General features: G+C 39.7%; 2 protein-coding genes across 4 annotated transcripts; one reads left to right on the top strand and one right to left on the bottom strand.

Moving 5' to 3' along the window:
• The first annotated feature begins 3,787 nt into the window (after window positions 1-3,787).
• LOC115693222 (probable methyltransferase At1g29790) lies at window positions 3,788-7,978 on the top strand. The gene has a single exon (XM_056302645.1). The coding sequence runs from the start codon at window positions 4,047-4,049 to the stop codon at window positions 5,187-5,189; it is 1,143 nt and encodes a 380-aa protein (XP_056158620.1). The 5' UTR covers window positions 3,788-4,046; the 3' UTR covers window positions 5,190-7,978.
• A 2,795-nt stretch (window positions 7,979-10,773) lies between these two features.
• On the bottom strand, window positions 10,774-15,208 carry LOC115693219 (pterin-4-alpha-carbinolamine dehydratase 2, mitochondrial). 3 transcript variants are annotated; one of them, XM_030620194.2, is made up of 7 exons: window positions 15,107-15,208; window positions 14,969-15,015; window positions 13,051-13,145; window positions 12,445-12,530; window positions 12,235-12,358; window positions 12,057-12,125; window positions 10,774-11,047 (listed from the first exon to the last, which is right to left on the bottom strand). In XM_030620194.2, the coding sequence occupies exons 1-7, from the start codon at window positions 15,164-15,166 to the stop codon at window positions 10,959-10,961; spliced, it is 570 nt and encodes a 189-aa protein (XP_030476054.2). In that variant the 5' UTR covers window positions 15,167-15,208; the 3' UTR covers window positions 10,774-10,958. The 3 variants fall into 3 exon arrangements, with proteins under 3 accessions (XP_030476054.2, XP_056158573.1, XP_030476055.2); XM_056302598.1 differs by having other exon boundaries at window positions 13,051-13,114; window positions 15,107-15,193; XM_030620195.2 differs by lacking the exon at window positions 13,051-13,145 and having other exon boundaries at window positions 15,107-15,204.
• Between the last annotated feature and the right edge of the window lie 1,522 nt (window positions 15,209-16,730).

The raw sequence follows: 16,730 nt of genomic DNA, 5'->3' as shown, positions 1-16,730 counted from the left end.
GTCCTATTGGCGATGAGCCTTTAGGCAATTTCCAAAATCCTACGGGTGAGGAACCACATGGCAAGTCTCCAAAATTCATGTCCTATTGGCAAGGAGCCTTTAGGCAATTTCCAAAATCTTACGGGTGAGGAACCACATGGCAAGTCTCCAAAATTCAAGTCCTATTGGCGAGGAGCCTCTAGGCAATTTCCAAAATCCTACGGGTGAGGAACCATATGGCAAGTCTCCAAAATTCAAGTCCTATTGGCGAGGAGCCTCTAGGCAATTTTCAAAATCCTACGGATGAGGAACCACATGGCAAGTCTCCAAAATTCAAGTCCTATTGGCGAGGAGCCTCTAGGCAATTTCCAAAATCCTACGGATGAGGAACCACATGGCAAGTCTCCAAAATTTAAGTCCTATTGGCAAGGAGCCTTTAGGCAATTTCCAAAATCTTACGGGTGAGGAACCACATGGCAAGTCTCCAAAATTCAAGTCCTATTGGCGAGAAGCCTCTAGTCAATTTCCAAAATCCTACGGGTGAGGAACCACATGGCAAGTCTCCAAAATTCAAGTCCTATTGGCAAGGAGCCTTTAGGCAATTTCCAGAATCCTACGGGTGAGGAACCATCCTACGGGTGAGGAACCACATGGCAAGTCTCCAAAATTCAAGTCCTACAGGCAAGGAGCCCTTAGGCAAATTCAAAGTCCTATAAGCGAAGAGCCCCTAGGCAATTTTCAAAGTTCTACTGGTGAGGAACCACTAAGCAAATTCAAGTCCTATTGGTGAGGAACCACTAGGCAAATCCAAAGTCCTACAGACGAAGAGTCCCTAGGCAATTTTCAAAATCCTACGGGTGAGGAACCACTTGGTAAGTCTCCAAAATCCTTAAGCGAAGAGCCTTAGGCGTTCATGGTTCGTGAGTTCGTCCTTAAACCACGAAATCCGAATAACCATCATAATCATCACCACTATCAATTCATGCCCTTGGATAAGCAATAAAGAGACGGCTCACAAACAGGTAAGCTTCTCTCTCTCAATCATTAAGAACCTTTCAAAATATGTTCTAAAAAGAGAACCGTTGGATTAGATCACAAATTTCAAAAGCAATATCCCTAATCAGTTGTTGTGAAATTTCCATCTTATCTTGTTCAGTGAGTCGACTAAAAATTTAGGTGTCACCTTGTCTTTGAGATCAACCTCTAACGAGCTCAATCTCAAAGAGGGGCAACTGTTGGCACCTAATTTTTAGCTCATTTTTTTCATATTTTCAAAAATTTCAAAATTAGGTCTAGGAATCTTGGCCAAGCATAGAAACCTATTTCTAAACCAAAAAATAATTTTTTACCATTTTTCTGCATTTTTCCTTAATTTCTTTTAGTTAAAATAGGTGAGAAAATCAAGAAAAATAGCAAATGGAATCAGAAAATTCCATAAAAATAGTCATTAGTTTTATTTTAAATCCAATTTCATGAATACATTGTCAATTTTGAAAAATTTCAATCGGGTATATGTTTTTCCCAAAATTGGGCAAAATTAAACCCGAATTGAACCAAAAATTAAATTAAATTTTTTCTAGTCATTTTTAAGTCATAGTGTCTTCACAACAAATGATTCTGGGACCTTGAATTGCATAATGGTCAGTCCAATTGCACAATTTGACATAAAAATAAAAAAAATTCCCAAAATTTGATTGAAAATTAAGAATTTTGAACCCAAATTGGGAATCATGCCTAATATGAAATTCTCGAAATGTGAGACCATCATTTCTAGGGCTAATCAGGTGTGGGTAATTCAATTTTGGCATCAATTTTGCCTAATCAGGTCATTAGGACATCAAATTAAACAAAACCCTATTAACCCGAATATAAAAATGAGAAAATCTTGAACACAATTATAATGAAAATTGGGACAAATTATATATTTGGGTTCAGAATATGATGGGGAATTCAATTTTGGGGTTAAATTTGGAAATTGTGTCAAAATTGGGTCGAATTTGAGAATTTGGACCAACCTGGATCTTCCGGGTCGGTCGGGTCAACCCGACCCGACCCGGGTAGGTTGTCTTCTTCGCCTGACTCAACCCGAAGCACAATAAACCTAGAAAACCGAATTAAACCCGCAACTTCACCAATCATTTCCAGTTATTTTTGGCACGTGGAAATCGACTGGGCCAGCTGGAAAATATCCAGCTTGCACCAGTTAATCGATCCCAACCGATCGGTAATCGGTTCTAACCGAATTTGGGCGGGAATCGATCAACAGAAAATAAAGAAAAACTAAAGGAGAAGGAAGGAACCTGTTTGACGAAATTCCAGAGAGAAAGAGAGAGAAACCGAGCCAAACCAAAGAGAGAGAATCAGAGAGAGAGGGATGTAGGTCCTCCCATGAGTGTCCGGTGCCGCCCTAGACGGTGGAGCGCCGGCGAATCGTGAGTTGATCGTGACCTCCCATCTCCGTTCCGGTCAGCCTGGCTGGTCTTGAAGGCCTGAAATCGGGAATTTTTCGGCCAATTCTACACCTTGCTAGACTCCAATAAGCGTCAAGCTCTAACTTGCACTTGATCCTGCGCCGGAGCGCAAGCTTGCTAAGCTTGGCCAAAATCTCAACGACCATGGAGGAGCCACCAAGCTTGATGACAGGTAGAATAGAGGGAGGGGCAGACAACACGACGAGGTGGTGGCTCAATTGGATGGTGGTGGAGGTGACGGTGAGACGAGCATCGGTGGAGCGAAGAATGAGAAGGCTAAGCAGGGAGTAAGTGTGTTAGGATTTTGGGTACGTGACATTTGCATTGCCGGTGAATTCGGAATATTGGAAGGGACAAAATTGAAAGGAAAATGACAAATTTGTAAATTGGACCAAATGATAGATCCGACCCAAAGTGAAAAAGCAAAAAATTGAAGATGGCAATGGTATGTTTTCTATATTGAGGATGCAAAATTCATGTCTAAACCCAACTGTAGAGATTGTTTTTAAAGTTTTTCCTTTTTGATAAGTTTGAAGGCAGATACCAAATTTGGAATTTATCTGTAATAATTAGGATTAATATTACGAAAAATCTCAAACCGGTACACATATGATAAATATATTCCAAACTTATTTTTTGACCACCAAAAATTCTAAACTGATACACCCGTAACAAATTTACCCTCCATTAGTTCCGTTCAATTTTACCATCAAATTGCCGAATGAGATGACACGTAGCAGTTGACGGGTATAATAATTTGGGATTTTACACTCCGTTTATCATAGATAGTCAAAAAATTAGTTTGTGGCAAATTTATCACGAGAATACCAATTTGGAGTTTTTTATGGTAAAAAAATTAATTTGAGGTAAATTTATCATAGATATATCCGTTTGGATTTTTCGTGATATTAACTGTAATAATTAATAGTATACATATGAAAAAAAAAAAAAACCTACGAGCAGTCTCCTAGTTTCACGTGCCTCCTTTTGATTCCCTTATTTTACGCAGCTTATTTAATATCTTCCCTCAACACCGACAACTAGGAAAAAAAGTATTAAAAAAAAAGACAAAATTAGGGAAATAAATAACAAAAAGACCCACACAGGACCAAAACAAAAGTCCATCTTTCACATTGGATCCCAAACGAGACACGCACTCACGGATCGGACCCCACACGCCCCGCGATCCAACGGCCAGGAAAGCCCCAGATGGGTTAATCACGCTAATCATGGATCAATCAAAACCGCACCCGATAAAAACCCCTGCTCCCCCTTGTCTGATTTCTTTTCTGTCAACAGCTAACTGAAAGCCCTTTCCCTTATCTCTCCCCTCCTGAGTCAACCCAGACAAGTGAAGTTGAAGTTGAAGTGAAGTGAAGTGAAGATTAGAGAGCAGCTCAAAGACCAAAGCAAGAACACCCAGAATCAAGATCAAGAACAAGAACAAGACCCAGAATCAAGATCAAGATCAAGAACAGGAGTAACAGAGAGACAGATCAAGATCAGGTCAAGATCAAGATCAAGAACAAGATCAAGAACAATAACAAGATCAAGAACAGGAGCAGCAGAGAGAGAGAGAAAGAGAGAGAGAGAGAGATGGGATTCACAATGGGGCTGAACCTGGTGCTGCTGATGGCCATGGTGGCCACCAACATCCTCTCCCTCTACCACCTCTCCACCACCGTCCAGTCCCCCAAGGCCCCCACCCCGCAGCCCGTCCCCGACCACCTGCTCCACCAGCTCCACACCATACGCGCCACCATCAACCACCTCACGCGCCTCCAGCCCCCCTCCGCGCCTTCCGCCTCCGCCGCCGCGAACCCCGGCTCCGCCATCCCCTCCGATCTGCTCCTCCACTCCCAGCTCTCCCCCATTGCCTCCGCCTGCCACGGCTACCCGGACCTCCTCCACCGGTTCATGAACTACACCCCCTTCTCCCTCTGCCCCCACGACCCGGACCTTGCCGAGGCCCTGATCCTCCGCGGCTGCCACCCCCTCCCCCGCCGCCGCTGCTTCTCCCGCACCCCGCCGAAGCCTGCCGCCGCCGCCGCCTCCTCGTTACCGCATAACCCCTTCCCTCCTGCCCTCCCGGACAGCAATGTCATCTGGGCCAAGTACTCCTGCAAGAGCTTCTCTTGCCTCAATCACTACAACCCCAACCTGGGGTTTGACACCTCCCATGAATCCTCAAAATTCACCACCTACACATCTGAGCTGGATCTCCCTGTTTCGCAGTTGCTTCAGATTGCTAAGTCTGCTGGTTCGGTCCTTAGGCTCGGGATCGACATCGGTGGCGGCACGGGCACTTTTGCTGCCACCATGAAGATGCACAATGTGACCGTTGTCACCACCACCATGAACCTTGGCGCACCTTACAATGAGGCAGCCGCACTTCGGGGGCTCGTGCCCTTGCATGTCCCGCTGCAGCAGCGGCTGCCGGTGTTCGACGGGGTGGTGGATCTGGTCCGGTGCGGGCACGCGGTGAACCGGTGGATACCGGAGACAGTGCTCGAGTTCATGCTGTTCGATATCGATCGGGTGTTGAGGGCCGGTGGTTACTTGTGGTTGGATCACTTCTTCGGCAAAGGGGTGAGTATAGAGAAGGTCTACAAGCCCTTGATCGGGAAGCTTGGGTATAAGAAGGTGAAGTGGGCGACAGCGAATAAGACGGACTCGAGCGGGTTGAAGAATGGGGAGGTTTATTTGACTGCCCTGTTGCAGAAGCCTGTCACAAAATGAAGAACAAGTCATGGAAACACAGGTAAATTTCTCTTCCTTTTATGTCATTTTGAATGTATTGACTGGCCGTCTTTGCATAGCGATTGGAGTGCATTGGATTGATTTAATCTGCAATTACTGCCATTGATCTTTGTATTGTCCACATATGGTTAGTGATTGCCTCAGTCATTGTTATGGTACTCTGGTTAAGTAGAGATGATCTGAGCTATAATCATGCCACAATTTGCTGCAATATCACCTTAATGCGCTCTTGAATTGTTCCAAAAGTGATCAAACAAGTACATCTTCTTCAGTCGCACTCTATCCTAAGATTGTAAATATCGTACTAATGAGTATGTCTTGGTTGTAAGAAGGCAAACCAAACATATGGTTTCGCTGTCATTTCTGAGATGTATTGCTAAATCTGTATTCTATGGTTCATCAAAATCATGATGAAATGTAGACAAAACAACAAGAAGTATGAAGTATGAAAAGCCACTTTTTATTCCTTTATGAGGAGGAGGAAACTTAAGTATTAAAGGTGGCAAGCCATGCTCGCCTGTGGAATAATTCTGATGAATCGGTTGTAAGAAAAGAAATCAAATCACCTGTGTCCCATCCACGCAGCTAGACCATTGTTGAAGGGAGTAAAACAGGATTGTTTACTTGGTCTCCGGTCTAAAAGATTATTGTATGTGAAATGACCACCTCTAGTCCATCCAACACTCTGACTAGACCCTGCTCTGTTCAGACTGTCCTCCTGTATTTGATAGACATAAGAGCAATTACGACTCATAAAATTGCCAGTGTAGTTGAGAGTCATTAACTGATATTTCTGCTAGTTTGCAAAAGAAGCATTACAATTCATCCCCTTCATTGGAGATTACCACCTCGAGCTGCCTTAAAAACATTATCAACTCTAGCATTCTTAGTCATTCCGAAGTTTTTCACATTCAAGATGCTACCAAATTGTTCTAGATATTCAGCAGAAGATGCCACCTTTTGATCTCTCACGATGTTTAGCTTCCTTCCTAAACCTTCTCTGTGTCACGTAATCCCACTTAACAATTCCCATATATTAAGGTGGTGAACTTCGAAAACACTCATGTCCATAGCATATCTTTAGTTCCTGTTTCCTCAAATAGTCCTCCATCTGATGCATGTTGTTTTTCTTCAGGAAGTAATGAATAATGAAGCACTTCCTGTCTTTTTCTCTGTGTTTCTATTTCATTTGAGTATTTTGGTGTCCTCATTTGGTATTTTGCACTGACCAAAATTCCCCAGAAACAGTTTAGCTCTTTTTAATGCTATGATAGGAATCCTTAAAGACATAACGTAGTTAGGGATTGATATAACATCAGGCAAACTATAAGGGAGCTAGGACACAATGTTAGGAAACTTCCTTGCTTGAAAATTTTCCCTAAAACAAACATCTTTTTCACGTGAAGACACAGGAGAAATGTCATTTTCACATGAACACACAGGAGAAGAGGGACCATAGTCTTTAAACACAAGACTACCAAAAACAGTAACAACACAGTAGGGAAGTTGAGAGGTAGCTGTCATCAGACAAAAGTAGAAGAATAAATCAATACAAAATGATTTCGTTCACAAGTGATTAAGTAATTCTCCTCTATGATGGACCTCTATTTAAAGATAAACACTTAAATATATTCCACAAATTTGCTACCAGATACATGAAATGCTTTTGTCATGCTGAAGCGGAATGTTGCAATCCAACTTTATGCGTTCCTTTGAATAATATTATCAGAACAACACAGAAAGTGAAAATTCCCAGCCTTGATGAGGTTTTGATTTCAAACTTTCAGTCCATTTCACTGCATCACCTTTTATCGAAATGGTGACTTAAATTTGCAAGTTTAGTGGTCAAAGATTGCATACTCTTGCCAGGTTGGAGTTCATGTTATGGATTTCCCTCTCTGTTTTATCTGTATGTCAATTTCTGTAGATTGTCAAAGTGCCTCATATTTGAGGAAGCATTCGAGAGCCAATGTCTTCAATTGGCATCAGTTTTGTGTGTCTGTAGCATTGTGGTCGGCATAATGTCTCAAATAATTCTCATGGGGTCTGAGTAACGTTGTCGTGCTTTATCATGTATAACCAAAATATGCTTGTTGGAATGTGGTCCCCTAGAGTAAACCGTTTCAGCTAATAAAAAATATGGAGCTCTCTTCATTCTGTGTGAGAATTATGAGCCAAATGGGCATTATAGGTAGCAATAGGGGCTGATTTTGTCTGTGCGTGTGTTGAACTCTAGATCTATAGTGCTGAGAGTTAAGCCAAATGCAGCTTTCCACTTCGCTGAATTCTTGGTTCTATTCGACACTATTCGACCTAGTAGTGGACAATCAGTTTAGTCCTTTGGTTCCTATTTTCTTGACAAAATCTCTCATTCCCATTCTGATAATCCATTGCATCCTCCTGTCCTTTTTTTCAGGAATCACATCGAGATTATGAAAGTTCTGATGGAAAAACAAGAAATTCCACAAAAGATTCGGACTCGGTCAAAGATTGACTCCTCTCCCGCCTGGTGTGACGAAGATTTATTCCTTTCTATTACTTAAAAATAAGGATTCGGAGCAACTACACAGAAACAAGATGGGAACTTGTAAAGGGGTGTCGAAGGCATTGTAGTTCTAGGGACAGCGTGAACAAGGCGAATCGCCATTATTTCTTCCGTGTTCTTGTTTTTTTTGCTGTAACAATCATTGGGCAATAAGTATGCAAAAGGAAATTATTCGATCTGTTCATGCATATATGGAAGTACTTCAAAAGAAGGTTTCTTTGTAGCATGTGGGTGTGGCTTAAAAGCAGATCTCTAAAGCATAAGTCTGATTCAAAAGTAGGCCTGGTCTGAATGACAGGAAAGAAAGGCAGAGTTCCACTCCCTGCCTTTTGCTTCCAAATGCTGCCCCAGCCTTCAATTTTGATATGATTCCTTCACTTGGTTTTTGTGCTTTTTCCCCCCTTTCCATGAGTGTGATTCATTCAGTTGTCTTGTACATTGGCGACTGCGTGACCATAAGCTTGATTGCGAAAAAGACTGTTTTCGGATTTTTAACTTTTAGGGTCATCAACTTGATCCGAGTTATGATATCAATAGTTTGTCGATCTAGATGTGCTTATACTCCTTGTAAATTCGTCCTCTAAGATTGGAGGGAAGGAAAATGACAGTATAAGTATCATAACTACTTTTGTATGGAGTTCATTCAGTGCCGAAACTTTTTGATGAATCACTTCAATACCACTTTGGTGAAGAGCGATCACTTAAGTGTTATTGTCGATTTAGGATGCGAGGATCCGACGTGGCAATATTTCATCATAAATGCAATAAACAATGTCGCTGCACGTGATATTTAAACTGTAATTAAAAAATGGAGACAAATCGAGCCAATTATCACCACTTCTTCAAATCCTAATTCAGACCGAGCAATTTGGGGCAAAATTAAGAGCTGCATCTTGCAATGGAGAGCAGGAGCAAGACAAGCCACAAGAACACGTCGTCTCGCATGTTTGCCCCAAATTCAGCCTCTTCTTCAAATCCTAACCTCCCAATCGAGGATTTGGGCAAAATTAGTAACTCAAACTCGCAATGGAGGTCTACTACTTTATTTGTGTGATTTTGTTTCACTGGAATTGAAATTTCCTAGTGGAAGAGGACGTCCGCGCTTGACAAACGAAACCCAATTCCAACATTTTCTTTTTGCTCTGCCCAAGCTTTCTCAATGAGCAGAGTCTAAACAGAGAGAAAAGTTATAGGGATAAGATAACAAAGAAGAAGAAAACTTTACAAAAGCTTGAGAAAAGCTAAGATGTAGAGTGAGATCTCCCTTTGAATTGCCTCAGTTCTCTTTTTCTTCGGGCATCTGCTAGAAGCCCGCCGGTTTATCCGCCACAGAAACGGCGAGAGAGAATAAGTTTTATAATAAAATGGGGTCGCTTTGTAAAGATGGCCATGTCATTGTCGATGTTGAACCTCCTTTTTTATTTTATTAAAAAAGCTATGCAGGATGAATCGAAATTCGTTATTTAAGATATTGAAGTGATAGTTTTTCCACCGATGTGGAATTTAAGTAATCACTCGAAAAGTTTTGACACTAAAATAAATGTTGAACAAAAATTACGACAAGTATAGTGTTTTTTCCCAAAAATCGAAAGATTCAGTAAGCCCTACGCATCGGACTTGCAAACTTTGCTCTTGCACTGCGAGGCTTCTAGATGAACATTTATTGCTTCCCAGTCCTAGTGCCCTAAGATTCTTGCTCGAGATTTATCAGAATTGAATACCCACAGATCCTAAATCTTAATTCCCGACTCGGCTCCCTGCGCATGATCATAAGTCTGAATTCGTTCATAAAACAAAGTATGACTAGCTTTGAATCAGTGGCATTCTCCATACCAAGGAAGTATTAGGACTTTTCGCGGTTATCATGTTCTAACAAGTTCCTTTTTCCCCCCTTCAGTAGTATAGTCTCTTATCGATTCTGCAGCACACGTCTGGAAAAGCCATATCGACGAACCAGAAAATTATATAGATCTGAACTGGTTTGTGGTAGTTGTTGGAGCGTACCGAAAGGAAAAAAAACTTGCATCTTTGTTTCAGGAGATCTCTATTTTTCGATGGCAATGCTAAATCGCAGCTTGTATCATGATTGAGGTGAGAAAACATGTTACGTGTGATTGAGGCTATTGCCAAAAACAGCTTTGCAACATTGGCTTGATGAAGTAAATGTAGCACCTCAATCAAACTTTGGAATTACTCTCTTATGTTGACTGGCTACATTTATGACAATAAAAATCATTTTGAATAGGGCTTTATTAGTATAATAGTTTTTGGACTAGCACAACAGTTTTTGGACAACTATGAGAATAACAATCTATTGTGAGCCACAAATTTTTTAAGAAGTGAACCCCGCAATAATTTATACTCATTTGTTTTTTGCTTTTTATTGCCCAAAATAGACGGTTAATCTCATAGTAGATTAATGACTGTCACTTAATCATTCCTCTTTTGGATAATTCAACTATAGGTATTGAGTTTCCAAAAACTGAGGTTTACAATCCACAATGTATTCGGCTCGAAACTCCTGTATGGCTCTATGATTGTTCCTTCGCAATTGCAAATCAATTTTGTTGGGCATTTTCCTTGATAATCATCGACTATCAAAACCTCAGATTCATGTGCATCCTGTTCTCCAGAGATTCTGAATATAGAACATTACAAATAAGGATGGACAACAAAGCCTCTACTCAGGTCGAAATAAGACAAAACTCAGTTGATTGTGCTGCTAAATATATCAATTAGAGTAAACATGTAACAACATCAACCCTGAAACTAAACTCTCTCCATACAGTTATTTGGAATTCAATCTTAGGTGCCAACCTCCCCTCATAAAGGTCATACAGCACCTCCAAGATACTGCTTAAAAATCTAGTCCGAGCTCTCACATGCAACAAGAACGTCAGCCTGCTAGTCACACATCAGTCTCATCATACTGCTAATTCAGTTGTCTCAAATATTAGCATCCTAGTTTCAATTTGATAAGCATGCAAAAGCCATATTATGCATGGGTTGAGTTTCCAGTTGAGCTCCATGAAATGTATCCGAGTACTAGGCAATTTTATTATAAGTTAAGTTTTTTCACAAAACTATCACCATCTACAATCCTTGAGACACTATAGTACCGAAGACTCGATGATGACGAAACGTTGTGTATAGAGGAAAACATGTGTAACACAGTACCAAGGGAGTCTCTTAGTTAGAGCATATCAGTTCTTGGCTTTCCTCCTCAATAGATCTTGCAGGGGCAGTCCATTGATCTTAGCAGCAAGTATGAAGTCATTTTCTGTCAACCCACCTGAGAAACACGCGCATAATTTCATGCATGGAAAACTAGGCAGAAAGATGGTAGAAGCACAAATTTTCGGAAAGGCAACTCAAGGAACTTGCCTAAGGGTACTTCAGCAGACAAAATTAATGAACGATAGGAAGGCATTTTCTGTATCTCAAAATCATTACTCTCTTGAGATGATATGAAAATGGAAATCCAAAGATAAAGTTTGGGATAATGACACAAACAGTCCCTGAACTTTGGCTCAATGTGCAATTTAGTCCATGAACTTTTAATTTGTTCAATGTAATCCCTGAACTTTAGCCTAATGTTCAATGTGATCCCTAAACTTTTAATTTGTTCAAAGTGGTCCCTAGACTTTTGATACATGTTCAATTTAGTTTCTGAACTATATGACAATATTCAATATAGTCCTTCCATTGATTCAATGGAAAGACTATATTGAACATTTTCATATAGTTCAGGGACTAAATCGAATATATATCAAAAATTCAGGGATGACGTTGAACAAATTAAAAGTTTAGGGACCACATTGCACATTGGGTTAAAGTTCAGGAACTAGAATGAACAAATTAAAAGTTCAGGGACCACATTGCACATTGAGCCAAAGTTCAAGGACTGTTTGTGTTATTTTCCCATAAAGTTTTATTTCTTTTGGTTTGTACTGACTGAAGTTGCAAGTTACAAATTAGGCAACACATCCATTGCCAATTGTTTTCCCTTTCATACTGAAATGAAGTATTCTCATCACATGCAAAGAGGAAAAAAAGTTCACCATTCATAGAATATACAATTTCACACAAATGAATCTCTCACAAGAATAAACAAGATAAAAGCAACATTTTCCGTCACTAAAGAGTTTAATAATGCAGCTCTAACAACACGAGAAAAGTCTTTTGGTCGTTGCTGTTGATGCTGTTGTCAACAACTTAACTAATGCCAGTATATCAACATGAAAAGCACAGAGAGCGGGAAAAAGGTGGAGGGGAAAAAAGAAACAGGAACGAGTTCTCACCAACTGCATGTGTCCATATTTCAATAGTTACATTATTCCATCCAACAAGATGCAGATCTGGATGATGACCTGCATTGAACACATCAAAGTTACTCACATGTTAATGATATTGCCTACTCCATGGCATCACTAAATAGTAAAACTACAAACTCAATATTATTAACTTAATGTCACAGACCTTCTGATTCTGCAACTTCAGCTACAAGCCTGAACAACTCCAGTCCTTTAAGGAAAGTCTTCACTTTCCAAGAACGATTCAGCTTCAGAACACCATTTTCATTCACCAGGTTCCACTTAGGTACCTATCAACAGAATCAACTACTAAGAGGAATCTTTGGGGCAACAATACAGAAAAAAGAAGAGAAAAAAAACACACAAAAAAAAAAACCTTAGAAATTAGTTCATTGGCTGTTTCTTCAGTCATGGGCCTCAGATCCTTTGCATCGCATGGCACACACTTCTTTGCCGAAAAATCTATGCAAAGACCACAATATCTTAGAGAAGAAACTGTATAAACAATTGTGTAAAGATTAAAACAGATAGAAGTGTGGCATTTAAGCATAAACTCTAATTGCAAGCAACTTTTTAGATGGTGCTCAATTCAATGCTAATTGTAGTGCTTCACTTTTGATTTAGTTGGCACAAATTAGGGAACTCTTTTCTTTAAAATTAGGGAAACTTGTATTGTAGTTTGGCACTAATGCTTCATTACATACTACACCTGATGCAAGAGACTATTCAATACACATGGTAGTGACATCCAGTTTCTGATTAAACAGATACAGCCCCTCAATTGATAACTCGAAAGTGCTGTATGAAAACAACTTCTTTAAAATCATGTTAGATCATCTCGATAGTCCAATACAAACAGTAGCTTACTAGAAGCTCAATTTCTTTCTCTTTTTTTTTTCTTTTTAACAGAATTTTGAAAGAAGCTAAGTACTGTAAAGAACTAGAATGTAAAGCAATTGAAGTATGAAGCTTGCGCGCACACCTCCACTAGTAGAAAAAGTTAATCCACACTGCAACTTCCTACTTGACGATAGTGCCACATGATTCTGGAATATCCGGTTTACTTGAGTAATTGTGCTGTAAATAAGTACGTTTATTCATTCAAAAATATCACTTCCCCAAGTGGTATGAAGAAATATTTCAAAATCACACCCACCTCCAAACTGACAGAGAAAAAAGGCAAAATGGCCATTCAGCCAAGCCACAACTCTTTGTCTCAAGGAAATATGAGGATGAACCTCCAGAGAAATGACATTTGATACATCATTACTAGGAAAATTTATGCATACATAGACGACATCTTTGTGCCTTGGCAACTGAAACAGAGGAAAATAGTAATTCTAAGCACTAATTGAGAGTTACAACACCCTCAAACTTCAACAAAATGAGTAACCAACCAATGGAAACTTTCCTATGACATACTAATCGAGGATTTTAAGCCAACTTATTCGCAGCTTTCACTCATGGTCACATAGAGATGCTAGGCAATCTCACAAAGAGATGGATAGTCTTATTTTAGGTTTTGGGAGAAAAAAGAATTGACAGGTTATTCATCTGCTATAACAGAAAAGCATACAAGAAAAGCATTTTGTCTGAAGTTAATCTACCGGCTTCAAAAACAAAGTTCTGACATAAAAAAAAAAAAGATACCATCTATCTCACGCTATCATATAAGTATCATAAAGCCAGTTTCATGCCACCAAAATTCAAAGTTGCCACAATTCAAGCGTGCACAGATGCTGCTTTTTTAACCACAAAAAAAATCATCCTCTGTGCTGATGGTGCAAAAATGGGACATTGGAACTCTTAATAAAATTTTCCGAACGTGTATAGAAACCAGATTGCAGAGGGCAACATAAGGCCAGATGGTTCTTGACCACCAGAAATCTTCTATCAAGTCCTCAAACAGAAATTATGCTTTACATTTCTTTAATTGGAGTGTGAACTTTCTTTGGAAATGACCTGGAAAACCAGAATTTCCACTGCGAATAGGTGGCGCCAGTACCACTTATGGAGGAGGCAGTCCAGCCAAAATCGTTCCCTGAACGCTATTTTAAGAGCTGACATCTGCAGAGGAATATCTGTTTTTTTTTTTTTTTTCGGAATTTTGGCTTCATTTTGTTGATCACCTCTTAATGCTCTGCTTTGGGATGGGATTGCTATGTGAACAAATTTGGCAATATCTTTTGGGCATACAATGGCAGAGGGATTTACCAATATCATTCCCAGATTGACTGTGGGCATGGAAACCAATTTGTGATAAATAAAAAGTGGAAGATTTTTTGCTTGCTACCATCCTCATGCCACCTTTTGGCTTATTCAAACTAGATTAGAAATCTTTGGGCCTATCAGATCCCACAGACTAATTTCTTTGATGCAAACGTATAATGGCTATAAATGATAAGCTTCTGGGTTACCAAAACTCCCATCTCCAATTGAAGAGGGTAAATAAAGTGACGAAACCACTCTAGTCTAGACTCTAGACAGGTTTGCAGAAAATTTATAAAGGATAACATTTGAATTCGACAAGGACCGCTCAACAGATTGAAGACACCATGCAACCAAGTCCAAATAGCCGCTTCTCTCTCTCCAACCAAACAAGCAATCTTCAACCAAAAGTAAACGTAAGTCAGACACCAAAGCGAGCTCCAATGGCCGAAATACAACAATCAAAACAGTTCAAATTCGGTGTAAAGGGATCGCTCTACCCCAGCCTAGCCTCCAAATGCAATCCACGAGCACATCCACCCAATTCTCAGCATAAGACATCATCAAACACGCGGATCAAGAAATCAAAACGCGCGACGGGCACAAGAAAACAACCCACAACGTTCGACCGAAACCAAAAAGAGAGCAAAAACATCAAACGCCAAGGCAAGGCACCGGACAAGGAAACCCACCATCCATGAGCCGTCCGCAGTCGCCGGAACAGCGGCGCCAGCCCCACCTGCCGAAGAAACGAACCGCGAGGCCAAGAAAGGATCAGCGGAAAAGGGTAAGCACCAAAACGGGGAGGGAAGAAGAAGAAGAAGACGCACCTGCGCTTGAGGTTTAGAGAGAGAAGGTAGAGAGAGACGATGGATCATTCGTCGAAGCATGATACGAGGAGGCGCATCGACTCGCTTCTGGTGCCGTGGCCGTCCGGGGGGGTTTAGACGGTGCGCTGGTGGGTCGAGGGTAAATCCGTCCTTTAAGTACATGTGCATATAAATAATTAAAATAATAATTTCAAAAATGTATTTCATGTGAGAGCACGTATGTATATTTCCGACCAAAAAAAAAAATTCGTATGTATATATATACAACTAGAATAATAGTTCAAGAATTTATTGCATGTAAGAGCACATGATTAAAGTTTCGGCGATGACCTTGTCGGAGTCAGTTCCAAATGCACACCGAGATACATATTTCGTTTGTTTTATGGAAAACAACCTGTAGAAAAACTTTTTTTCAAATTTTTCGGCATTCGATTTCCAAAAAATAAACTAGTTAAGGAAAACAGTTTTCATAAATGTAAAAAGCATTCAGAAGACGGAAAACATTTTTCATACCTTCTTTCAACTCAATTTCTTTCACCAAACATATTTTACTTTTATTTTATTTTTTTAAATCGAGTTTTTAATTGTTTTTTTCTTTTTTTTTCCTTTTCTTTCTTTTTCTTTTTGCTTCTTCCCGGCGACGGCCGGCGTTTGGCCACGGGCGAGGCCTCGCCCAAGGCCGATGAGGCTCGACCTCGCTCAAGCCTTGCTAGATTTGGCGAGGTGAGGCGAGGCTAGGCTCAGACCTTGAGGCTGTGGCCGACAAAGTATGAAAGAAAAGAAAAGAAAAGAAAATTTAGAAAAATTTATAAAAAAATTCAAAAACAAAAATTTCTAAAAATTATAGATTTTAAAAAATAAAATAAAAATCATTAAAATGAGTGCAATGGGGAAAATAAAATCAAATTTTCCATACCGAACGACGAAAAATACTTTCTAGTTCATTTTCAGGTCTCAGTCGAAAATAGGAAAATATTATCATTTTCTTGAACAATGACTTTCCGAAAAACATTTTCAGAAAACGTCACATTTTCCCCAAGAAAAATGGAGAAATAGTCCTTTTATTTTTTTTCTCACATATATACATGGTATATGACCATTTTGTTTTTCATAATTAATAAATGATAAAATTTGGCTGGAGTCAATGTTAGGGGACACAATGGCATACATGGTATATGACCATTTTGTTTTTCATAATTAATAAATGATAAAATTTGGCTGGAGTCAATGTTAGGGGACACAATGGCATCAATGTCAAGTGGCCGGGGGGATTAAATGTAAGAATTGAAACATCTGGGGGCAAACTTGTCATGATCCCGAAAACTTAAGTGGCAAAACATAATTTTGTGGAAAATGAATCCCGAAATAGATATAAATTTTATTACAATATATAAATTATATTGTAAAGTGCAATCTCTACTTTCAACTCTCACCCACTCTCACACATTTTTTATTTTATCTTTCCCCTTTTTCAAACTTTTTACCCCACCAACTCTCACTTGCATCTTATAATTTTCTACTCTCTAGTACCTCTTTCTCCTTTTCACTTTTGCTTTAACCTTTTTTTTTCTTTTCTATTTTTACCTTTTTCGTTCATTAAGACATATTTTGTGTAGCTTTATTT

This window comes from Syzygium oleosum, unplaced genomic scaffold (assembly GCF_021117445.2).
Source record: "Syzygium oleosum isolate NSW1041296 unplaced genomic scaffold, Sole_v2.1 Sole_v2.24, whole genome shotgun sequence".
NCBI lineage: Eukaryota > Viridiplantae > Streptophyta > Magnoliopsida > Myrtales > Myrtaceae > Syzygium > Syzygium oleosum.
The sequence above is the reverse complement of the archived record's forward strand: the minus strand, read 5'-3'. Positions and strand labels throughout refer to the sequence as shown.